The following is a 25,882-nucleotide window of genomic DNA, read 5'->3' on the forward strand; positions in this document are numbered from 1 at the left end:
CCAATTGAATTTTTAGTTAACCCATCTTAAAGAAGATAGCTTAGTGATATTAATCTCCCTATCAAAATTCAAAATTTTCGCACCGTAGAGCCACACTCTGTGTTTTCACTGAAGGTACACATTAGAGCGCTCTCAAGTATATGTATATTAGACCTGTTCATTTTAATTGAAATGTTCGGAATGTAACGGGTCAACCGTGATTACTGTTCGTCATGTTAATTTGTACTTCTGTGTAAATTTTCAGCAAAATCGGTGATGATTTTGAGGTGCTTCAAGTTAATTTTATGTTTTTAAGGTAATTTACGGCTTACAATATTTGTATCTCGAGACTGAAATAACGAAAACTGCTGTAACAACTTTCATAGCAAAGTTTAATGTGTCATGTATCAACTTTGTGACCAAAGGTTGACTATTAGAAGTGATTTTATTGAAGTTTGACTTAGTTTCATGCTCGAAGATATCTTAAAAAGTGAAGAATTTTAAAGTATTTGTTCTACGAATTTTCCACCCGTATGATATAAAAATGTGTAGTGTACGGCATAATGTTCCTCATATTGTTCTAGAAGTTTCGTTCAAACATAGTTTTCGTGTATATTTCATAGATTGATAAATAAAAATCAGAAAAGAGGCCGTTTAGCTCAAATTCACAAGACAACAGAGCCAATAAAAGTCAATTAGATTGACAGAACATAGTTGCATTGCTTTTCAATGACGACCGATGACTGTTTCATTGATATATGATTTTCCATAACTATGAATCCTTAGTAGACGTTTTTTTTATCAAAGGCAAGTGTCACTCGAGCCATTCAAAATATTCGTTATTTTATAAATTGCTGTTATGGTTCGAGTGACACTTGCCTTTGATAAAAAACACGTCTACTGAGGATTCATAGTTATGAAAAAATCATATATCAATGTAACAGTCATCGGTCGTCATTGAAAAGCAATGCAACTATGTTCTGTCAATCTAATTGACTTTTATTGGTTCTGTTGTCTTGTGAATTTTAGCTAAAACGGCCTCTTTTCTGATTTTTATCTCTCAATCTATGAAATAAACACGAAAACTATGTTGGAATGAAACTTCTAGAACAATATGAGGAACATTATGCCGTACACTACACATTTTTATATCATACGGGTGGAAAATTCGTAGAACAAATACTTTAAAATTCTTCACTTTTTAAGATATCTTCGAGAATGAAACTAAGTCAAACTTCAATAAAATCACTTCTAATAGTCAACCTTTGGTCACAAAGTTGATACATGACTCATTAAACTTTGCTATGAAAGTTGTTACAGCAGTTTTCGTTATTTCAGTCTCGAGATACAAATATTGTAAGCCGTAAATTACCTTAAAAACATAAAATTAACTTGAAGCACCTCTAAATCATCACCGATTTTGCTGAAAATTTACACAGAAGTACAAATTAACATGACGAAAAGTAATCACGGTTGACCCGTTACATTCCGAACATTTCGTTTAAAATGAACAGGTCTAATGTATATATATTGATAATGAGCTCTGGAAATGCTTTGTGAATTTCTTTCAAAGGTTCCTTGAGGAATTTGTACTTCAAAACCGTTTTCATCGTCGATAATATGCAAAATATCAATAAGTGCGTGCTTAGCTGTGCAACAATTGGCAAATTACCCTAAAGGGTACTGATTCACATACATACATACATACACATGATTCACGTAATTCTCAAGTCTAGCACATCATTCGGGTTGGAAATATTCTCAACTTCCCTGGGCATACAGCAACATTGTGCACTGCAGCAAAAGTACGAATGCAGTTTTGGTATTATATGCAGCGTTGCCAGATTGTTTTTAAGCTTATCGGTATCAAAGGGATTAAAAATCGGTATTTATCGGTATTTACTATTAATTTTATATTTTTGCCGTTTTTGAAAGCAACAATTTTAACGATGGTGACGACTGGGACTTGAGGAGAATTGCTTTGTTTAACGGCTTTCTCAGTCTTAAAACAGTCTTTAATTTTTTAATTTAATTTTTAAAATTATCGTTGTCCTCAAGTGGTGATTGTGAGAAAATAGTTTTTTTTTTCAATTAAATATCATTAAATAAAACCAAAATATGGTAAATCAGCCACAACAACGACTAAACTATTGACAATAAGGACAAATAATATATTCACTTGAAAAAGGCCACAACCCATGGCCGAATTGTCGAGCAGATTACATCGTAGTCGTTGCAGCGTTTTAAGACTGAGAAAACCGTTAATCAAAAGCTTTGTGGCGAAAATTTAAATAAACGTTCGGAAAAAAATCGGATGTCACATCTAACGGAAGCCAGAAAAGTTTCGGAAACCGGAATAAATTTTCAGAAATAGCCATTTCCAGGGAAAGCCAGAAGAAGCTCGGAAAAAACCTTCCAATAGAAGTCGAACTAAAAAAACTACAAGGGACAGCCTTATGGGGTTGTACGCAATGGTAACTAAGTGGTATTAAATAAAAAATGGTATTTTTTAATTGCAGCAGGAGCTTGTGTTTTGTGTAGGAATAGGAGCGGGATTCTCTCTGCTTATACACTGAAGTCTTTTTTTTACACGGTTTTTTTTACGCGGTTTTTTTTACACGGTTTTTTTTACACGGTTTTCCACGATTTACACGGTACGTTTTTAACGATTTCTCGACAACGATACAACCTATCGACTTGATTCCAATCACATTATCCGTTTCAAGCTATTTGTAATCGAATGGCATACTTAAAAAAAAAATCACAATTTTTGGTGTAAATACAGAAATTTTTAAAATATGTCTATATGGACCATATCATGCTTTAATTACAAATGGCATCAAAATCCGATTTTTTAAAAACATTTAAGCATGCGAAAAATCAAAATCTCGTAGGTTTTTTTTACACGGTTTTTTTTACACGGACCGTATCCCCCGTGTAAAAAAAGACCTGAGTGTACTCTTTAGTATGACGCGCTTGACATAGAAGGCCCACAGCAACTCACGAAGAGTTACTGATTTCGATCAATAGCGGTGCGGCTTCAGCCTTCTTCTATGGATGCTCATGTGGGCTGCAGCTTGCTGCTTGCAGGGAGCCTTTTGTTGTGTACTGAAGAACACCACCACTCACCACGCGGTGAATGAATAAATACCTTTTTGTGAACCCAGATGGAATTCAACTTTGAAATCTGTGCTAGGGAAATCGCTTTTCGCAGGCAATCGGTGATAATTTTAATTATCAAAGCAACAGTTGCACATCCGTGCAATTTTCCATAGTGACATTTTGAAAAATGATAAAGTCTTAAATTTATCAGATGCATCGAAATATATCTGATAGATTGGTGATAAAATTATTGAAATTGGTCCAGGCGCAGCTGAGTTATTAACGTTCAAAATCTTTCATAATTTTGTTACATATTCTATTTTCGGTTTTCACTAAGTGTACCCCCATATAGAAATCACAGTCGAAGTCCAACGTCAAAAAAAACCTTTGGCTTATGGTCAAACCTTTTGGAGAAGACGAAAGAAACTTCCTGTAGACGCTGGCAGAAACTTCCTAAGGTAGATTGGAAGAAACAGCTGAAGAAAGTCGGAAGCCAGAGCGCTTACGGAACAGTCGAAAGAAACAAGGACATAATTCCGGAAAAAAGAGATTCCTGGAGGATGTTCTAATGATCCACAAAATTTTCCTGATATTCATAAAACATCCCTGAAGACTCCGTAATTTCCCTGAAGTTTTCGGAACATTCCTGAAATGCACTTAGGAATATTCCATAATTCATCGAAATTCCTTCATAGTTCTTTTTATTTTCCTGAAATTAGGGGCTGTTTAGGAGTTCTCTGTTCATCCTCGGAACTTCTCTGATTAAAATAAGACTACCGGAATATCTCTTATCATCTTTGAAGGTCTCTGGACTTTCTTGAAGATTACGAATTATCTTAAGTGCTCTCACAATTTTCTTGAATTTATTGTAACATCAGCATTGAAGTTCTCTAATCTTCCCGATTTTTTTTTCAATTTTTAAAAGTTATCGACACTGCCATTAAAAAGCATAGAACTTCCTATAAAATGTTCTCACAATGTATAATGTTCATGTAACTCTCCTTACGTTTCCTAAATGTGCATGAGCCCCTCACGACATTGCTGATGTTTTCGGAAATTGCCTGAATTTTTCGGAACTTCTTTATAATTTCAGCAATTTCATTAATTAATTGATCTGTCCTGATGTTCTCTGAGCTTCATCAGACTATTAAATTTCCCTGAAGTTCTTTGGACTTGTGAAGTTCCCAAAATATTTATGATGTTTCCTTAAGTTCACTGGAGTTTGCTGGACTTTTCTGAAATTCCCAGGTTTTCGAACTTTAACAGAAGTTATCGAAACTTATACAAAAGTCTTTTCTGAAGTTTCAGAACTTCTCAAATGTTCCTGCAGCTAGTGTGGATCCACAATAAAAATCTGATAGCATCCTTGAAGTTCCGAAAAAGTTGAACAAACTGGCGGGAGAAGATGAAATAATCATTCGAGAGAAGGCTGAAGAAGCTTCCAAGGTAAGGTGCAAGAAAATTCTAGGAAAAGCTGGATGAAACTTCAGGAAGTTAATGTTTAAAAAATATTTCTCCATTCTCTAGGAATTACCGGAAAGAGCCATCGGCTATTTCTCGATTGATGGGTAGCCAAAAACATTAGTCGAAAGAGTATCAAGCATAAGGCATCTTTAGAGATGATTGTTTAGAATTTTGAAGGCTAAAAAAATATGAGGTATTCAAAAAGATACAAGTCTCTCACAAAAAATTTCTCCGAAATTCGAGCACGGACAGGCAATAATAATTTTGATTATTTAAAAATAAAACGGTATATATCGGGATAAAATCTTAAAAATCGGTATTCTGAGGAACCTTATCTGTCTATCGGTATCCTGGTTCTCGTTCAAAAACAGCAACCACTGCACTAGCTAATTAAAATGCGTCTTAGCACACGGACGCCTGATATTAAAAGAGGCCGATTATGGGCAATGGCCGTTCTTTCTCCCAATTTTCCTTTATCCCGTCATCCTTGTTTTGTATGGTTCTTTGTAGCTCTATGGTGCACATAACATAACGGCACAACATTTTCACAGCGGTACAGAACCCTATCACTTCTGTGGTATATTGCTGTTCTTGCACAAGAAACGTGAAGGTTCTGAATATATCATATAAATGACAAAAAACTATGAACTTGTGACCAAACGGTTACACAGTTGTCATTCTTGCATTAATCGCAAGGATCCGAATTTAATTGAAAGGTGCTGCTATTTAGACCCTTCGGAGTATTGAAACACCCTTCAAAGGCGCGCTCCTTTGTCAGTCAAAATTGGATTCCTTAGCAACAAAATTAAGGCATGAACCACTAGTCTTAACCACTTCAAACTAGGGAACAACGAATAGAAAATTAGGAATCACATAGAAGAAGACTAACTAACTATTTTTTTTCTTTTTTCATGATCATCCTCGGTGGAAAAAATCGAGTCTTGTCAACATCAACAAGTAACAAGGACTAAGATGTGTTGCTTTGATTACTGTTACATCCCGTAACGAACCACGAAAAAATGATCTACCCACGTTACGGGGCATATGTTACATACTTAGGTTTTTTTTCGCCGAGGTGGGCTCCACCGAGCAGCTCGGCATTTTATTTCGCTGGATCTCAGTCAAAAACTTACCGAGATTCAGCTAACAAACATAAATTTTGCTGAATCCAGCAAAATAAAATACCGAGCTGCTCGGTGGTGCCCATCTCGGCAAAAAAAAATGTGTGTGTATGTTATAGGGGAATTTACGTATTCTCGGCAACCTAAGCAGCGACGTTCTTTCTATAGCCGTTTTCTCTAAGAAACGCACACATATGCAGTATTGGTTTGTTTACAATCTTTTGCTGCCAGCTGCTCTAACAATTTCAGTCGAAAGAATTGTCAAAAACTGTTTTGAAACGCTTTTACAAAGCTCCAATCTTCTCTAGTGAGAGCGAGTATTGTCGGCAACCAGTTTTTCTTCGGCAACCGTTCCATTTGGACTGCATGTAAATCTGCTGTTCTATTATCGGCAAATCAAAATCAGCTACAATTTGTAGTGCGTGTGTTGCATTTCAAGAAAACCTTGCTAGATTGCTTTTTCTCAGTGGTAAAAATATAGTCAAATTGAAGCTGAAAGCATAAATAATCGTTTGTATGCATTTAGCGAAGTGTTTTCGTACACACTTAGATTTTTCTACCGAGATCGGCTGTGCAAATCTCGGCAAAAAAAGTTTTACTGAGATATCGGCAAACATTTCATTTGTCTGCTGAGATTCAGCTAAGCATTATCCGAGACTCAGCAATCAAATGTCACTTTTGCTGAGATCTCAGTGAAACTTATTTTGCCGAGATTTGCACAGCCGAGCTCGGTAGAAAAAACTAAGTGTGTAAGAAAATCCAGTGAAAATAGTGTTTCAATTTGGGTTGCCGAAAATAGTCTGTCATGCCGAAGCCGTCATTTCCCCTACCTATTCTAGAATGAAAAAAGCCTACTGAATAGATTGATGGTGGTTTTATTTACTGGGACTTTTATCTGTGGATATTTCACGTCTTTCAAAGAGCTGTTTATTTTGTCAAGATAAACAACTTTGCGCAAGACATCAAGTCTCCTAACGTCAGAGAAAGAGGTTAGATTGTGCCGCCATCTTTGCGGAAGAGTTTTGAACTATTTGTTTATGTCAATAGATGGTCCTTATTATGATGAGAAATTTTGCCGAAGGCACCAAGTCGCGGAAATGCTTCGTTTCGGAGTTATTAATTCTGCTCCGCTAGGTTGCATTCCTGACCCAGTGTGCAATGTAAACATTAGACATTTTAAGAAATTGCGCTTGGTGTTTTTCTTGCCTGCTGGCCTCTGTCGCCATATTGCCATTATGAAAATGCCATAAGCCTTGGAATAAAATCCAAGAAATTTCAATAAAATAATGGCTAAATTAGATATCCGAAATAATTTCCAGTGTGCATTGGTATGAATTTATTTATTGAGATCTATTTTCTGTAAAATTAAGATGATTCCATCAAATTAATTTGATTTCTAAAACAATCTTTTTTGTCAACTTGAATTATTTTGGAGGCGCATTTATTTAACGCTTGTATTATCCCAATATACACGATAAAATTTCAAGAGCATATGTTTTGGAACTTCAAAAAAGTCATATATTTTCTTTGAGATTTTCACTAATGTCGCAATAAAACAAAATTGATTGCATGGTGATCTTGACACCAACACTCAAACCTATTTTTACCACTAAAGATTTCCATATGGAAAAAAAAGTTCCAGCAGAACAGAACAACAACAAGCTAATTTATGGCGGTTGCTTAGAAGCAAATAAAAATTAAATTGGATTTATAACTGATTTTCACCAAAGCGTAATAAAACTGCTTGAATACAATATTACTCTTAAAGAGGCTATGAGAACCTTTTGTAGAGTATGAGCACAAACGAAGTGACAGACGACTAACTGGCGAAGAAATCCATTTAAATAATGTGGTTCACTGTAATAGAATTTTCTTGGAAGCTTGTGCCATCATCCACCAGATGGGTTAGTTTTTTTGTTTTGATTTGAACAAAGTTGATTTTGTGTACAATGATTCTTTGACAGTGTGCAAAGAGTGTATCATTTTGTCATTTTTTTATGCATTTCAGTTTTGAGTAGAGTGAAAGAGATAGAACCAAAACATTCTAATACATTTGGTGAAAATGCTAGTACAATCCAGTAGTAGTGTTGCCATGTGGTACAATCTAGTAGTAGTGGTGTTGCCATGTGGTACACTGAAAAATTGCAATAGAAGGTTAGTCACCAAAGTTTTCGAGCCGCTCCGTCTGCCACTTCGTTTGTGGTATGAGGCTTTCTGACAACCCAGACAACCAGAAGTCGTATAACAATGTACAGACAGTATCGTAAATTGCTACAGTTTAAGTCAAAATCACATATTAGAATGGCATACCTCGCATTATGTTTAAGTTAAATCGTATAGAATGCAAATTTCCGACTTATATGCGATGACTCATTTTTCCGTCGTACTGTATTACAAATTTAATCGGATTACATCGTAAGACTTTTCAAAATGGATTTGTTATTACAGATCAAATCGCATATGATGTTAAATCAACTCGTTTAAAATTAAACGAAAATATGCACGTATATGGCCTCCACTTTTGTACGTATAAGCCATTTCTTTGCATTCTAAATATACGACTTGTTTGTTTGTATATATGTTTGTATATCACGATAACAACTTTGAATATACGTGCATTCTGGTTGTCTGGGAAAAGGTTTTAAGACAGCTTTATTTCGATTCTCAAACATGCTTTATAAACCTTATAAAGAGTGGTCCACTAAGCTGTATGACGATCTTATAGCGGTTAACAAAAGGTTGTGCTGGAGTTATTTATTTTATTGACGGTTTTATAAAATTGATCTCAAAAACCACTAATAGAGAGCAATAAAACAAGAAATGCTACTTGGGCTGGCTCGCAGGAGAATCCGGAATGACCATGAAAGTTGTTCTTGAGCCATATGGTTTTTTCACGGAATCAATAAAACTTCGGGTATTCAGGACTGATCATGATACAGCCGATCAATCTGGAATACCCGAAACAACAGGATACGGCCACTTCAATCACAGAAAGAGCTCATGAACCACCTATTGGAGCGATCTAGCTTAAAATTATGTTTCATTGAAGAGTCGGAGTTGGTACACTTTTTTCGACTCCGCGTGATAATTTAACAATGACTTTTTAACACTACACGGAGATAATAAACACTTTAGTAATGCAACATAATATGATAAATCTGGTAAAGAATACATGATGATTTGTTTCAGTGTAGGTGGATCTCCCCCAATTGATTGGTGACGGTCAAATACGGTATTGGCACTTATCCGTCTATAAAAAATAATCCGCCTCTAGTTTCGGCAGATGCAGATAACGTTGAATTATTCTTCATTATGTCTATCACGGCAAATCCGCGTGATGTTGTGCACTAGTTCAGGATGTTGATGCTATATGACTTCATCACGGCTTTTGTCTCATACCGAGTATACGTTGAATCGACGGGATCATGTCATGTTAAATTTGACGAGTGTGTATATTTGGGAACGCTTGCGAATATTTAAAATACTGTAATGGAAACACATTTGAATGCTACATGTTCATTAACCAAATACCCGCCCGAAAAAAAAAATTTACAGTGAAATTTTCAGTGGAAACAATGCTCTAACATTAATATTTATTGTTGACAATAAAAATGATTGTTATAATGTTGTACCCTTCCTAAAACGGCAAAACTGCTACCTATCTGTACAATGAATGTACATAATAAAATGTTGTTACAATGATTTTTATCGTATTTTTCATTTATTTTATTGTTAACATGATTCGATCATGAACAATAATGAACAACTCTATTACAATAAAAATTGTTGTTACATTAAATATTGGTGTGTTTTAATTGTGGGTTACTTCACGAACAATAAAAATAAATCTGATTGAAGCATGCAGACTATGAGATGGTCAGCAACACTGCCAATGTAATCAAGATAGGCGATGCTCGTATGGCTCTGGCTTTGACAGTTCCAGCTAGTTTGCGTCCGCTCATCTCTTATCCTAGACTCTCTTTAAAGCTGGGTTAAGATAGTTCAATTCAGCGTTCAACTCACTTGAACTGCGAAATGAACGTCCAGAAATCTGACCGATATCGGACTTGCTCTATTCGTTGCCAAGTCAGTTGAACGCCTACGACCAGATCGGTTTGAGTTGAATTCAACTCACCTGCCTCATCTAAATCCCGCTTAATGCAGACCTTTTCCGTGCAGTCAATAATCATACAATAATAATAAAAAAAATCCACTACTTGAAGATGTCAGGAAGGAACTCTCAGGTGGAAGCATATTTCATGGGCGATTCTCTCCAGTCGAATGCATTAACTTATCAATGACGCTCAGTCACCAAGAAGACGTGACCTAGGGAGATCGAGTGCAGGGGAGTTGGCCTCCATTTCTCACAAGTTCCGGATCGAATCTCAATCCATAACCTGTAAAAAAGGACTCACCCGTAACAGACATACCACCATCCCGGGGAGATGTTTTATTTTTTCGATTTATTTTTAAAGTCGATTAAGTAGATCTGTCAAGCCAACACATACACTATAAAGTACACTGTTATTTTTTTAATCAATTAATTCGCCAACCAACAGTAAAATAACAATAATATATAATGTTATTGAAAAAAAATTATATGGGGAAATCACGAAAATTTCATTGTTAAGATGCTTAACAACCCCCCTTTTTTATTGTAAATTTTCCATTTACCATGAAATTTACTGTTTTGTACAACATAAATCAAGGTAAATTTATTGTAGACGTAACAATATAAATCATTGTTACGACAATAATTTTCGTCTTATTGTTACATTGTTTTTTAATGTATTTTTGTCGTTATTTTTTTTTCGGGCGTGTATTGTCAAACGGTAGCCGTAGGTAACCGTTGGTAATGCACCCGTGTACTTAATGGGATTTGTGGGTTCAAATCCCACCGGTTGCCAAAGATTTTATCAAAAAACATTATCATACATTCTGAGTATCTTCTAAATTTTTCAAAAAAATCTAATCAAAATTCTGATTACTAGGACTTAGGTAGTTCCTAAAATGGAATTTTTACAGCAATAATTAATTAATATGATTACCCTACGGAATATTTCAATGCTGCGCCTGCCCATACAGCGAACAAATTATAGCATGTTCGGTGGTTTACAGAGACTCTTCAATAGGGTCTCAGCACTACTTGACTTTGACCAGACTCGCCAGCTGCTTCGCCGGAGTAATGTTCCTTTTTTTAACGAGATGACTATTGACTTATTGATGTGACGCCTGTCAAAAATAAATAAATAAAATGAGAAAATAGGAGAAATGGCTCTAATGTTGGCCTATGGATCTAAGATTGGGCCCATCGCTAAAAATCTGCTATTTATCAATTGTTTCTAGATGAACGCGTCATTGGGACGGTATTAATGGATATTTTTGGTTGCTATTGAAAATTTAGTCGATTGCTGAATTTATGTATGGGCCCAAATTAGGGACACTTAGGCCGACATTACATACATTTCCCCTATAAGAGAAATATGCTGAATACTAACTCCATCTTTGATGCAGTCCAAACTGGAGTTATATTCGCAAATAAAATGTTCATGACTCTGAAAGCCAGTAATGTATGTTTTTTTTTTTTTTTTTTTTTTTTTATAGTCACTTTAACGCTCTTGGGTCATTTGTGACTTGTCCGGGGGTGAGATTTGATCTCGTGACATTGGCGTGAGAGGTATGGATGCTAACCACTACGCCGGGGTCGCCCCTAATAATGTATGTTAAGCATTGAATATTTTGAATTAAAATGCTCAATCTCTTAAAGATACCGAGGGGGGCGACTCTATCTACGATGCAGGAAAAATCGCGTTTTGCTGTGGTTAGCTGCACGCACGCTTAGTAGATAGAAAGAAGATTGATGACGATTCTGAAGATTTCTTGTAAAAAGATGATGCACGATGCAAGTAGATGGGATAAATGAAAGAAGATTTTTCGAAGATTGATTCGCTAGTGTGAGATTTGTTGAGCATCTAGAGTTGAGATTTAGATGTGTCGCCCCCCTCGAAAGATACTGAGGTCGAGCTCTTTAACTTTCTTTTATTACTCAAACTTTTCGAAAAACTGGTAATGAGGTAACAATATATCCTAATTTCATTATTTACCGAACTGATCACCTTTTTTACTTTGGGGGTGTCTGTCAAAACAAAAATTAGGCAATTGACTTTTTACCATTTAAATGCATAGGCCAGCAAAATAATTGACTTTCAGAAACTTACTTATTTAGACCTTAATAGGTCTAAATTATTCATAATTGGTGATTTTAATACAAAAAACTGTAGGGTTTCCAAAAGTTTTTCAAAAACAACTGACAGAATGCACCCACAAAAACTGGAGAGATACTGGATCCCCAAACTCTTCCTTGCAAACATTAAAATTTCTGAACATTTCATGATTTGTTTTACCGAAGTTTCCTTTTTGCTTATTTGGTAAAACTTTACTTAAAAAATAACTACATAGAGCCGAAAGTCTGACAAAAGAAGTTGTAGCATTACTAATTATCGATAAATTTTAAATTGGAAAAAGATCACTAAATTTTCTATTACGAATCTATCGGCTCTTTAAAAAAATTACAAATGTCCAATAGAATGGGCAATGTCATTTGAGGCCCAGTTGTTGAAATCTCTAAAAAAAGGTATTTTTTTATTTTTTCAAGTATTAGAATAAATGCAATCAATATGTTATTGATTGACATTTCAGCTTTTTTTTCAAAAAATTTCAATAACTACATAGAGCCGAAAGTCTGACAAAAGAAGTTGTAGCATTACTAATTATCGATAAATTTTAAATTGGAAAAAGATCACTAAATTTTCTATTACGAATCTATCGGCTCTTTAAAGGGGTATTCCCGATCTTTTTTTTCAAAAAATCAAATTTTTTTTTTTCACGTTTTTTTGTACTTTAGACTATATACTTTCATCCCCCCAAGCCGTTTTCCAATCAGCGAATTCGGTGTCCAGGCATAGCTGACTAATGGTAAGAACCCCCAAATGGTTTTAACTAAAGTCAAAACTTTAAACGCGTTTTTCTCGAAACCACATTTTTTTTATCGGGCGAAGATTTTTCTCAGAAACTATAAGAGATATTGACTTGAATCTTTGCGCATTTTTTTCCTTATTAAATTCTTTGGAGCTTCTCCCACTTTCAGCCAAAAATATTAACATTTAACATTGTTTGAAGCACCTTAAAGTTGCAAAAAAGCGGGCTAAAAATCGCCTGTTTTTTCATATGGCCGCCATTTTGTTAATTTGCAAGATTTTTTGCTGCCAACGGGAGAAGCTCCAGAGAATCTTATGCAGATTATTATTTCATCACGAAATCTGTTTCAGATGAAGCCGTTCCAGAGAAAAGTCTTCGCCCGTCCAGGCGTTTGCGGCGAACAGGGGTCTGTTTGTCGCCATTTTGTGACGTCAATAATGTCTTTTTTTATGTCGAAAAAAAATTATTTGTAAACTTTAATGTTCAATAAACAAGAATCCCAAAGAGTTAGGCGCATTACTATTCATTTTCCTTGAAAAAAAATTAATTGAAAAACAGGCCGAAAAAAGGCAAAAGATTGGGAATACCCCCTTAAAAAAATTACAAATGTCCAATAGAATGGGCAATGTCATTTGAGGCCCAGTTGTTGAAATCTCTAAAAAAAGGTATTTTTTTATTTTTTCAAGTATTAGAATAAATGCAATCAATATGTTATTGATTGACATTTCAGCTTTTTTTCAAAAAATTTCAAAATATCTAAAAAATATTTTTGTCGCTTGTGGACAGCGCTGTCAGCACTGAAACATCAGAGAAAATAAATAATTGGTGTGTTGAGTTCCTCATTAAAATATCTAAAATCTAATTTTTATATCGCGAACAAAATAATCAGCAAAATTGATCGAATAGTCTCCGAAATCCCTGTCTTGCAAGGTAAAAAATGTGGTTTCGAGAAAAACGCGTATAACGATTTAAGTTATATCTAAGTACGTTTAACACAAGACTAACAGCGACTTCTGCTATTATATATATATATATACAACATTGTAGAAGATATAAAGTTGCCGAAAATGCAAAAAAAAACGATTTTTTGAAACCCATCAACAGGTGCCCCCTTTTTAGGATAGATTGCATTGATATAATTTTTCGGTTAAATTATCCACGAAAAAAAACTGTTCTTAATGGTTTATTTATTTAAAGTTCTGGTGAATCATTGAAACCAAAGTCAAGCTACAATGATTGTATTTTAATAGTGGACCGTGAAAACAAATAAATTCTTAAGGTGGCGTTTTACCCCCACCGCGAAACTTAGTTTGCGGAAACAGTGAAATTTCTTGGATTCGGGCTATAGAAAAGTTTTTATAACGCTCGCCTCTGAAAGCTGCTGACAACGATGTAGTAGTGCGTCCGTTCGCAATGTTGATTTTCTGCTTCTGTTATTCGATGGTGGTTGAGCGGCGATTCGGCCACGGATTAAGCTCTTCTTATCGGTCCCGAAGTAACGCTCTTCTTATCAGCCCGAGGTAACGTTCTTCATATCGGTCTTTGGAGGTGACCAGGGAGGAAGTTGTCCAAAACTGTTACCCGACTTAGGCCGACACTTATGGATAAGGTTCTCAATAATATTTTTTGTACCCGTTATAGCTTGGAAAATCGTTTAACAAATATATTTATAGACCTCTCGGTGTGGCAACTATACGTTTTACAATAATCCGCAACATGTTGTTGAGCATATCCTCTATATAGTTTTATTTTTTTGTCTGTGCGCAATTCTTTTTTGGGTTGTTTTTAAGTACTACCATTAAATAGTGGATCGCTGGAGCCAGATATCCTCTTAAAAAAGTTTATTGGTAAATAAAACTAACTTCAACATTATCGTTTTATGCCTAAAGTATTGAGGATAACAGTTTATTAACAGAGAAGGTATTCAAAATAATTTCATTACATTTTTTTACGTAGTCAAATCAATATCACAAAGTAACATGATTTAATAGCTACAACATGAAAACCGTTTTTCACGGTTAAATAAAATAGTTTTAATCACTTACAAGTACAATAGCTTCTTTCTTCGGATGTACCCAAGAAACAATTTTGGTTTTATGAGGGTTCTGTAGACCATGATTTAGACTTGTAGCATGCTTTAAAACCTCGATAAAACTTGCAATGTTACTTGGGTAGTGCACATCCACATTAGGGTGCTTCATTTTGAATTAAGTGTTAGATTTCTTTACGGCCACCCTCCAGTTTGATTCATAATATGAGTACCTGCAAAAAAGGTAAATATTGATGAAGGTTTGGAGGTTGCGCAAATGGATTGAGTTTTGAATAGGAATTACTATAGAAGAATTTTAAATTTCACTTATATCGCTTCTAGTTCTAGTTGTTCAAATTCTGGAAAAAAAAATATGAATATGTGGCTGCTATGACAATGACCAACGGCTTGTTGTACAGGCTTTGTTGTTGTTGTTACGGTAAGTTTGGCAGCATTTCAAGAAAGATAGAAATGTGAAAAAGTAGGTTTATTTTATAGGTGAATATGTACCATACACTAACACACCAATCTCATCACAACAACAACAAGCTTGTTGGTCATTTTCGTGGCAACCAGCAGCAAAGTTAGAGTGATATAAGTAAAGTTCAATAATATAAACTTCAAATACGACCTCTTAAGCCTTTATGATCGGGCGCGGAAGGACCTAAGACGTTGTTAATTGTAATAAGTAGTAACACTTTTTTTTCAAAATTAAGCATCCTAATTCACATGACATGGTCAAGCATCGCTTCCATACTGAATGAGTTAGTCTTAGTGAGAGTTATCCGTAAATGTGTGCTATATGTATATTTACTACGATTAAAAATAGATCGTACGTTACAAGCCGCATCTCAAAGCCTCTCTTCGAATAATACTGTTTCGGCACTGTGTGCCATAGAATTCCGGTGTACTTTCCCGTTGATCTCATTGGACGGAATCGTTGCTAGTTCCTTCTGGCTGTAATGAGCCACGATGGCTGCCCCAAAACTGTCTCCTAGTACGTTCACTACTGTACGGAACCGGTCTCTGAAAAAATAATATTTTAGATTCAAATGTTGCATGCAAAGAATAATCTTACAATAACCAATCTACTGCAATAATCAAGGATACATCCTCGGCTGGGAGCCCGACTGTGTCCAATACCATCACCAAGGTAACTAAACCGGCTTGTGGAATGCCAGCCGCACCGATACTAGCTGCCGTCGCTGTTATACTGATCGCTACAATGTTTCCGAAAGATAGCGAAAGTCCTGGAAGTATAAAAACAAATGGTATTTAGGTAGAAGAAAGTTTTTGGTTTGAGATGGGAAGCATCAAACCAATGATGCTCTTCATGGAGTCAGATACATTCAATAATTCGAGAATCCACAATTCCAGAAAAAGTAAACAGGGCTTCACGTTGTCCTGGTTGTGATGCTGGAGCATCTGCAGCCTTGAAAGAACCTGGAAGTCACGGAAAATCCCTACCGTAATAAAATGATTTGCAAAGCGGTAGAGTTCAATATTGGAAATTTTGAGAGGCTTGGGTTCTTGAAGACAGCAATCCCACCATTCAGAAAGTCATCACGAATCAGACTTGTTTTGGTGCCAACTCCTTCGAATTCGACATCGGGAATAGGAATATACACTCGATACTCCATCGCATAAAGCTCAAAGGCAACAATATTGTTTGTCTGCACACGATCACCAACGGCAACGAGCAGTTTTTGTTGGCCGGTCGCGACAGAAAAATGTTTTATCAGATCCTTTGAAATCTGATTAACATTCAAAGTTATTTAATTTGGAGTGGAAGAAAGCAACCGAGTCATTTGGGTAAGTCTTAGAGCTGGGACAGCTGGTGTTTTCGGGAGTATGGGTGGATGAAAGGGCGAAGGCGGACTAGAAGGGGCTGGTGGAGAAGTGGGCTGTGCTACCGTTAGATGACAGTGTGACGTAAATCCATTAAGTGAATTGTTCAGAAAACAAATATTTTTGATTATCCTCGTAATGATTACGAAGAAGAAGATAAAAATAAGATCCTTGATTTTTAAAAAAAGCTTTTAATAAGTTAGCGCTGATGTATGGTGGACGTCTCTTATGTGTAGAAACAGTGAAAAAATTTCACTATTTCTCCGAAAATGTATGGTCGACGTCACTTTGTCTGCATGCTTCAAAATATTGTATTTGTATATTGTAATTTTGTACAAGTTTAAAGTGTTATTGGGTGTCATTTAGGATGCAGAACTCGAATATGGTGAAAAATAAAAATTTACCTTGGTGATGTTTACGTCATTTTGTCATTTCACGGCAGTGCGGAGATCGTGTATCTTTTGTATACGTTCAACTGTTCTTTTTGGTGGTCGAATCACCACCAAACGAAAACGAAAAAAGAAAAATAATCTACTTAGTTGCAGTGTGTTTCAGAAGTTGTGACTGGCCATATATTAGGTCTAGCAAAATACGCTACGAGGGGTCTAAAATTGGTCAAAATCATTGAACACAAATCAATGTGTGCTGACTGCGGATCCAATAAGTCTCACCACGCAACCACACCGGATAACAACAACCCCGATTGGCATCGAACGACATCAATCGATCATTTGGTTATGCAGAATAAGCCAAATCAGGGCATAAGTATGACCAAACGCTCAAGTAGAATGCAGTTTGAGTTTTTAGTCGAGTTAAGATCAAAGTTTTAATTTAAAAAAATGTTTTAGTGAATAAACTGTGAAAAGTACAATGAATAAAGCATTTTTTTAGTTTCTCTGAGAACAAGCCCGTAATTATATGCTACATAAAAAATAAGTGGCAGTTTGCATTTAAATATGATTTTTGTTGTCATGAGTTGTTTTCAAAATATCATAACTTGAAAACGACTATTCTGATCAAAATGACATCGATATGGCAGATGACAGAAGTTGCGTTCCGTGAGGAAAAAAAAAATACTAGAAAATAATAAAACGTTGATTTTCTCAGCAACATCAAAGCGTGCGGCCAAATGGCGTTCAGTCTTATGGAATTTGGCGTAATCCTCCATATTAGAATGGAAATCGCCGCTTTAATTAGTTTACTGGCTAAGCCCTAAAGCGCCCATTACACATATCAATATTATGACAATAAATAGACATACTGACAATATTATTGAAAAGGTGATATTGAAGACGTAATGCTGATTTTAATTTCACTTTGTCAATACTCAGAATGTATTGACAAAAATCCGTCAATATACTAATATTGACAATATTAATGGCAATACGTTAGAAGCCTTTTTACCTCAATGTATTAAAGTCAATATTATATGTCTTAATTTCCCCACACAAGAAACATGGATCAGCTAAAGAAAGTGTGTTTAGAGTTAATGTTTGTATTCGGGTTCAAACAGAAACGATTGCTGGACCTGTATGTATAGAAAATACTAGCTACACACAGAATTTGTATCACCGAAGTCGGTAAATTTTGCCGGGTATTTGAACTGAAAAAGTTGGTAAAATTTTAAATTACCGTTACTCGAAGGAAATCAATAAAATCGACAAATTTGGTTTGTATCATTAAATGGGGTTAACTAGGTCCATACATTTTCGGAATAAATGATTTGTAAACTTTTACCGAACAGTTCCGTAGATCAAAATTCACCAAATAGCGGAGTCCTGGTTTAGTGGATATATATAGAAATCAATTTTCACCCAACATTTACTTATACTTGCACATTTTAAATTAATTTTCAGGATAAATAGTGTTAAATAATGATTTATTCCAGGTCAATTCTTAAGTTCTCATATAAATTTAAAGGAATGTTGTTTGCTATAGGTAATTAATTATAGCATCCAATTTTATTTTTGATATCACTGTACTCTCCTGTTTCGTTAGAACAATAATATTTACCTAATGTTACCCATACATATAATGCTTAGTTTTATCATAATTATACACTCTCATGATGAAAATCCTCTTATACTTTCTGGCAAATTACTATTGATTATTATTAAAGTCAACTAATGATCAGAAGACGTACAAGAAAGTTAATGTAGGTCATATGTCATATAAACTGTATTAATGGCCACACATATAGTTTATTAGTTAACATATGATGTACCGTGAACGTGGGTTGTATTGCGTGGGCCAAATTGGTATACCAAATGTTGTAACTATTTGACAGGACACAGACAATACACAAGACAACAAATAACATGACATGTACTTCCAAAGCAATCGAATTTAATCAAATCGATTGTCGAGTACGCGGAATTACTACACGTGTGGAATAACCCACGTTCCCGGTACGCAGTTTCTCAAATAGAAACTATCATTCTGATGCTTAGGTAAACATTCATAAATGAAAATCATGCATATAATAATTAATTTACGTTACGTGTAGGTATGTGAAACGCTGATAGTATTTATTTTATTCTGAAGTAAAAAAATAACTTGATTTTTGTGATTGTGATTTTGTAGAAAATGTACATCCATATAAACGAAGCCTGGGTGATTGGTGGCTGTAAAAAGATACATTTTTTATTTAGTTTGAAATTGATATTATATCATACGAAGATTTAAACAAATGGCAACACTGCATGCCTCGCTGCATGCACGTAGGTGCTTTGTGAGTCAGTCGATATAAATGACGTACATTCTCCCTCCTAGGGGAAGAATATTGACAAAGTGAAATGAAAATCAGTTTTTCAACAATACTCGACATCAATCCATCGTCATCAATATTACCTTCTCAATAATATTGTCAGTATGTCAATTTACTGTCAATATATGGACCCGTGTAACGAGCACTTCAGCATGTTGTCAATATTTATGTATTGATAATATTGTAATGAAAATTGACATATTTAATGGGCGCTTAAGAGAGAGAGAAATCTATTAGCTATCAGTTTATCTTCAATATTGTCGTTTGTCCGTTCAAAAAGGAACCATCAGGCCTCGCCTTTCGTAGGTTTCAGATAAAGATGTCTTCTTCGTAGCTTATGAGCATTTCCCGTTGTAAAGCCCTTTTGAGACATTTCCTGTCCTACACGGGTGACATCTGTGGTATGTACGTTAATAGCGACTGCTTGTTGGAGTCCACTCTTGCTTGGGTACACACTAAGATTTTTTTACAGTATACTGTAATTTTTTACCGAATATGGAACAGCTGAACATTCGGTAATCTATTCTGTAATTTTATTATTTACAATCCGTTCAGTAAATTTCCTTCACTCTTGAGCTGTCAAAATTTATTGAAATGGATTGTAAATTTTACAGAATGATTGGTAAAGTTCACAATGGCGTTCGGTATCATTTTAACCGAAATAACTGTAATTCATTATTTTCCTGAATGTACCAAAATTATGATTTTTATTGATTTATTGATTATTTCTTCCATGTGTTTTCTTAAAATTAAAATGATTACAGAACAAACGATTCGTTTGACTCATTAAACGTAATTTTTTGTATATTATCATCGTACGTTCGTACAAAAATAATATTCAACAGAGAAGGACGATGTTTCTGACTCCGTAACAAACCATACAAAAATTGGTTTTTTGCGTTTGATAAGGAAACTGGGCCGCCAATCCATGGTGACTGAAAGCAATTGGTATAGAAGTTCACTGAAAAATTAACCTTTCGGCATAGGTTTAACGGATTGTAAATAGCCAAAAATAGTAAATTACTCACTTTTCACACCGGAGAACCGAAGAAAATTCAACTTTGAAATGGCGGCAAATTCTGAGATTGACAATATGCAATTTACAATCCTGTTCGGTAATGTTTACAAAAATCTGTTACTTTACTACGGTTTGCTTTTGTAAAAGATTATTTTTACAGTACATTTGCCACACTTTTTACAGTATCGCTGACTTACAACCCGTTACAGTTTTGATCAGTAATTTTCATTTACAGTTTTCGGTAAATTTATGCAATTTGCGGAAATTCAGCAGTTTTGATTGCGGAGAATTGGTAAAATCATATGTTTTACAAAACTTTCGGTGAAAATGATATTTTACAGAACGTATCCAGCAAAAAAAGTACCGAAAAATATTTGAGATTTTGGTGTGTATGCGTATGGATAATACAATCCGTTAAACGACCCTGAAATCCCTATCCCATGAGCTTCCGAGTAATTAAGTAAAAAAAAATATGTTAAACCTCTGAAAATTTGTGATTAAGATTTCTATGACTATTTTGAGATCACAAGCAATGTAAAACAAATGGAATGGTATTTTCAGGACAAATCTGGAAGATTTTTCTCCAAATGTCTACACGAAAACAAAAATTCATATTGAATGTATTAAGCAAACCACATAAACGGACAGAAAATTATTTGCATTGAACCAAAAATAACTTTAGCTGTTTTTAAACAAACAATTCTTTTTGTTTTAATAAGCCTCTTTTCAACTGCAACTATTGTAAAAACATCAATATTCTTTTATTAGGCCAACAATAGTTAATTTTAATTTAGCATTAATTTGTTGTGTCCATTCCCCGGGCGAAACTATGCATCACTAACGAATGCAAAAATAGCTCTACCATCCATTCCTTCGTTTTCATCCGGAAAAATGTAAACAATAACACAAACTGTTATCGTTCAAAATTCGTGAAATAAGTGCAATATTTCAGGGGTGGTAAGTGTAGTGGTAAGCGTGATTGCCTCTCACCCCAGCAGGCATGGGTTCAATCCCAGTCGGCGCCGCTGGGATGTTCTGAGGCATAGCATCTCTGATCACGCCTTCCTTCGGAAGGGAAGTAAAGCCGTTGGTCCCCGGATCATGGGTCGTTAGGTAGTTAGTTTATGGGTCGATAGGTAGGGTCCAGGTGTGGGAGCTGACTCCCTGGCGTCGGTAGCATTGGTGCTCAGCACGGAAAACAAGATCGATGGAAAACAAATCAAGGAAAAAATAAAATAAAAAGTGTAATATTTCCGCAAATATCGAGACTTGAAGTAACAGTAAACAGTTTTTCAACCAACAATATGTGTCCCAGAGTGAAATATATTGGTTAATATGCGCTGTGCTTGAGTTTATTCTGCTGCTTGCTGGTGCTGCTGTTGTACCTGCTTCTTTTTACGGTGCGGTTCTGTTTTTAAACCCCTAGCTTCTACAGAAATTTCATGAGGGGCTGTTCATAAACTATGTAGTCTCTTTAGGGGGAGGGGGGTTGACAAATATCTACGGTCCATACAATTTTCCAAAAAAATTATTGGACGGTTGTCTATGCGGGGGAGGGGGGTCAAAAACCTTTTAAAATCTGTCTACGTAGATTATGAACACTTATCACTTCTGTTACCAAAACTCATGATAAATTAAAGAAATTTGTTTTAGAAGAAAAAAATATAGCAATATAGTTTTACTCAGTCACTGTGTCTAAAAAACGGATTTGAAAGAAAGGTTTTCTAATTTCGGTAGCAATTATGTTTGTTACAATAAACGCCAAATTATTATTGAATCAATGAAAATATTTTTATTTCTATTGCTTGAATTGTCAGGCTATAAAATAAATATGATTCGATCAACAAGAATTCTCTTTTATAAACAAACATATTTTTGTCGTTGACCCAGCTGCCAAATTTGACAGCTTACATCAAAACCATGAAAGCTCATTTAAATTCGAAAAGATTTTCTTTTTGATTTAATAATTCATGGGTTTTGAGAAACAATATATGGATTGTTGAAACAATAATGGTTTCTTTTTGCAGGCAAAACAAAATGAAATTCTTATTGTTTTTATGTCCAATATTATTGTATTTAAAATATTTTTCTCTGCGTGTAGATTTTTGCAATGGCTATATTCCCATAAAGCTTAAAAGTAATAATATGAAGTGTACACGCAGAAAAAAATATTTTAAACGTAATTTCACTTTGGATTGACTAATACCTTTTATTGGGTAAACAAATACAAAATATATATATAAGGTAGATGCATTATATGTGCAAGGTTCATAAATATTGTGGTGTTTTTCATGATGTTTCTATAAAAATAATTGAATTATTTTAATGAATAAAATAATTAGAATTCTTTAGACATGTTGTACACATATGAGTGATTCCGACAAAACCAATTGAACAGTTAACGTTACCGTCTGTTCGCAACTATTCTAGTAAGGTTTTAAACAAGGGCCAAGACAACTTAGATCTATTTGAAAATATCATCAAATATTTTTAATATCATCGATTGTTTTTTAATATTTTCAAAAACTAATACATAATACAACTCTATATTTTAGCTTTTTGTGCTGAACAAAATTTGTTCTACGGATACTTTTGTTTTTAAGTCTAAGTCAAGAAAATTAAATTTTAAAACATATTTTGATATATTCAGCAAAGGTGTCATGCCCACTTATTTTACATGATATTTTTAATTATCCTTCTAACACAAATTTCCTACCAATGCCAGCGGAAGCGGAACGGCAGCGGCAGCGGAAAAGCCCGATCTGAGTAAGCCTACTTGTCGGATTGAAAACTAGTTAGAATCAAATCGACTTCGGTTGGGCATCTTGATGTCATTTGTGACAATTGTCAAACTTTCCGTTTCCGTTCCGCTTCCGTTCACAATGCGTTTGGGCCTTTACTCAGATCGGGCTTTTCCGCTGCCGCTGCCATTCCGCTTCCGTTGTCATTGCACTTGGGCAAGTAAAGGAGAGGAAGGGGAAGTAAAATCTCTCGAAAACTACCTTCATGGTTTATGGAAAGCCTATATAAAATATGTTCATCAAAGTAGCTTAGTAAAATTGACGACATTTTTTACCTCTTAACTGCGCAATGAAAATGGCTGCCACAGCTTCATACAAAGCAGTACCATCCATATTGATAGTAGCTCCGATCGGCAGCACGAACCGCGCTACACGTGGATCGACGTGATTCTTTTCCTCAAGACATTGCATCGTCACGGGTAGAGTAGCCGAACTGGAGGATGTTCCGAACGCGGTAGCAATCGCCTGTCCCATGTTGGCAACAAACCGAACCGGGTTCTTACGAGTAAACAGGAAAAACAATGAAGGCAGTATCACAAATCCGTGGAAAACGATTCCTCCAGCAACAACGGCAAAGTACAGGCCCAACTTGCCAAATATTTCACCAAGATCATCCATTTCCAACAGCTTGGCCGTAATTAGGAACAGTACTCCAATAGGAGAAAGCCTTAAAATAGAAACATCATTAAATTATTATATTTGGAGCAATTACAATAGCACTTACCATATTACCCATCCAGTGATCTTCATTATTGTATGCGACAATTGCTGGAAGAATTTCAACACCAAATGGACGTCTTCTTTCAATGCTCCGAGCGCAATACCAAAGACGATAGAAGCTACCACCAAACCGATGATATTCATTCCATCGACAAACTTCCCCCCAACGGACCAGAGATCCAGATCAGATTCATTTGGGTTTGTCTTAGGTGGTGTCAGCACGGTCTGGTATTGCTGCAAACAGGCCTGTACCAGATTCGGTGGAAACATATTTCGAACCAAATCCAGTAGGGTATCAGCCGTTGTAACGTTTCGTACTTCACCTTTCACAGATCCACTGGTTTCCTCGGCACCTTTACCAGGCTGGATAGTGACAACTAGCACAATTCCCAAGATAACCGCTATTATTGTTGTCACTACGTAGTAGAGCACTGCACGGCCTCCGATTTTCCCGGATAAGGACAAATCTAGTGAACCGACCGCAGCTATGAGAGATGTCACTATCAAAGGCAAGATCAGCGCCTTGAGCATTCGGAGGAAGATATCTCCAATGAAGTTGATATATGCCACATCCCGCGGAGACCATTTTTCGCCCTCGGCTGGCACTTCCCGTAAACCAATTCCGAGCCCAATTCCTATGATGACGCCACCGATCGTAAGGAAAGTTAAAAGATTCTCCTTGACGAAGGCTTGCAACTGTTCTCTCCTCATCTTATCAACGTGCTGCTAGTGAGCTCAGAAGCACGGATAAGCAATTGAAAATCTGAAAGTGTACAGAGATTTAGGGAAAATAAACATACTTCAAGTGCCACGCGATCGATAACATACGTGATATCGATGAGGATGTAAATAAACAATTCATGGTATTCGGTATTTATGAGTAAATCAACCTTATCGTCGCATCGTCGGCGGTAAAGTGCTTAGATAGGGAGTAAAACATTTCCGCTCAACTTATCAACTTGGCGGGCGGCAACCTTTATAAGGTATCGTTTAATTTAGTGACCATTCCTGGTTTTGGTTATGGATTTATTCAACAAATATTTGAATACGAAAAATAGAAAAAAAGCATTTCAATGATCTCTAAAATTTGACATTATGCACATTTTTCACAGGAGAAAACATTGCTAAACGAAAATAGAAACAGTTACCCTATTGACGCCAAAATGCTTCAATTGGTCGTTGTAAATACAAGCAGTAAAAGTTTAAAGTTTCCGTCGAGTTACGATTTATGGATGGAAAGGAGATACCGGATTTAAGCGAATGACGTATTTGAAGATAATAATGAAATGTTGTTTATGACGATAACCTGATTTGGTATCATGCTATTTTCTTTTGCAAAGTTACACTGTTTCCGGAATATTTCGCAATGAATAACGATAGATGTATCAAACATGCATAAAAAAGAATTAGTTTTATCATCAGCATCGCATATAGCAAATTTAATTTAGAATCGGTGATAGAATTAAACCCCAGTGACATCATCTGAGAATACGGATTCAAGAACAAACCCCAGCCACGTGCGACGATGCCTATTCAACTGTCTGTTAATTCATCGTAGGTAAGTTTTCTCATGCTAAATAAACGATTCAATCATATTCCAGTGCATCTGCATTTTAAAAATAACACCAGTAACTGTTTAACCCGTTGAAAACCGGTTACAATACATGGTTACAAATAAAATATTTCGGTCCCTGTTGTCAGATTCTTTCCGGTAGGTTTCAGGGTTAGGAGGGATAAAATTCATGCTACCTTCCTATTATCGCTGTTTTACCAGCTGGTAACATAAAGATTCCAAACAGAAATTAGTATGCGTATTAAATCATAATCATTAAATCCATTAAGGGGAGAGTACACTTTAATTTTTCAAAAAAAAATGCATATTTTTGGCTTAAAATGTTCCTTGGGATGTATACTTTAATTTAGAAAAGACTCCAAGTCCACCAGAATATTCCTTATCGCTTTACGAAGCGATTTCCTAAAACATGTACCGGCGCGCTGAGAGAGCAATTTTATCATTAAACGCGTTTATCTCGAAACGGGGTTTTTCAAACTGGC

The 25,882-nt window shown here is 35.5% G+C and overlaps 2 protein-coding genes across 3 annotated transcripts in view; both read right to left on the reverse strand.

Moving 5' to 3' along the window:
- Positions 1-25,882, reverse strand: part of LOC135710637 (delta(24)-sterol reductase-like) — a 210,114-nt gene that overhangs the window by 15,266 nt on the left and 168,966 nt on the right. The gene's annotated exons all lie outside the window — the stretch shown is intronic.
- The window catches only part of LOC135710634 (excitatory amino acid transporter 3-like), a 47,006-nt gene continuing 35,120 nt past the window's right edge, over positions 13,997-25,882 (reverse strand). The window contains exons 1-4 of one of the 2 annotated variants that reach the window (XM_065233268.1): positions 23,832-24,548; positions 23,383-23,774; positions 15,752-15,923; positions 13,997-15,699 (exon numbers count right to left, since the gene is read on the reverse strand). In XM_065233268.1, coding sequence (XP_065089340.1) covers positions 15,525-15,699; positions 15,752-15,923; positions 23,383-23,774; positions 23,832-24,538 — 1,446 coding nt within the window. In that variant the 5' untranslated portion in view covers positions 24,539-24,548 and the 3' untranslated portion in view covers positions 13,997-15,524. Of the gene's footprint in view, positions 15,700-15,751; positions 15,924-23,382; positions 23,775-23,831; positions 24,591-25,882 lie in introns of those variants that run through there. The other variant, XM_065233267.1, reaches the window with a different exon arrangement.

The sequence above is a fragment of the Ochlerotatus camptorhynchus genome, unplaced genomic scaffold, assembly GCF_037179485.1.
Source record: "Ochlerotatus camptorhynchus isolate MF236.1 unplaced genomic scaffold, CSIRO-AGI_Acam_v1.1 ptg000394l, whole genome shotgun sequence".
Taxonomy (NCBI): domain Eukaryota; kingdom Metazoa; phylum Arthropoda; class Insecta; order Diptera; family Culicidae; genus Ochlerotatus; species Ochlerotatus camptorhynchus.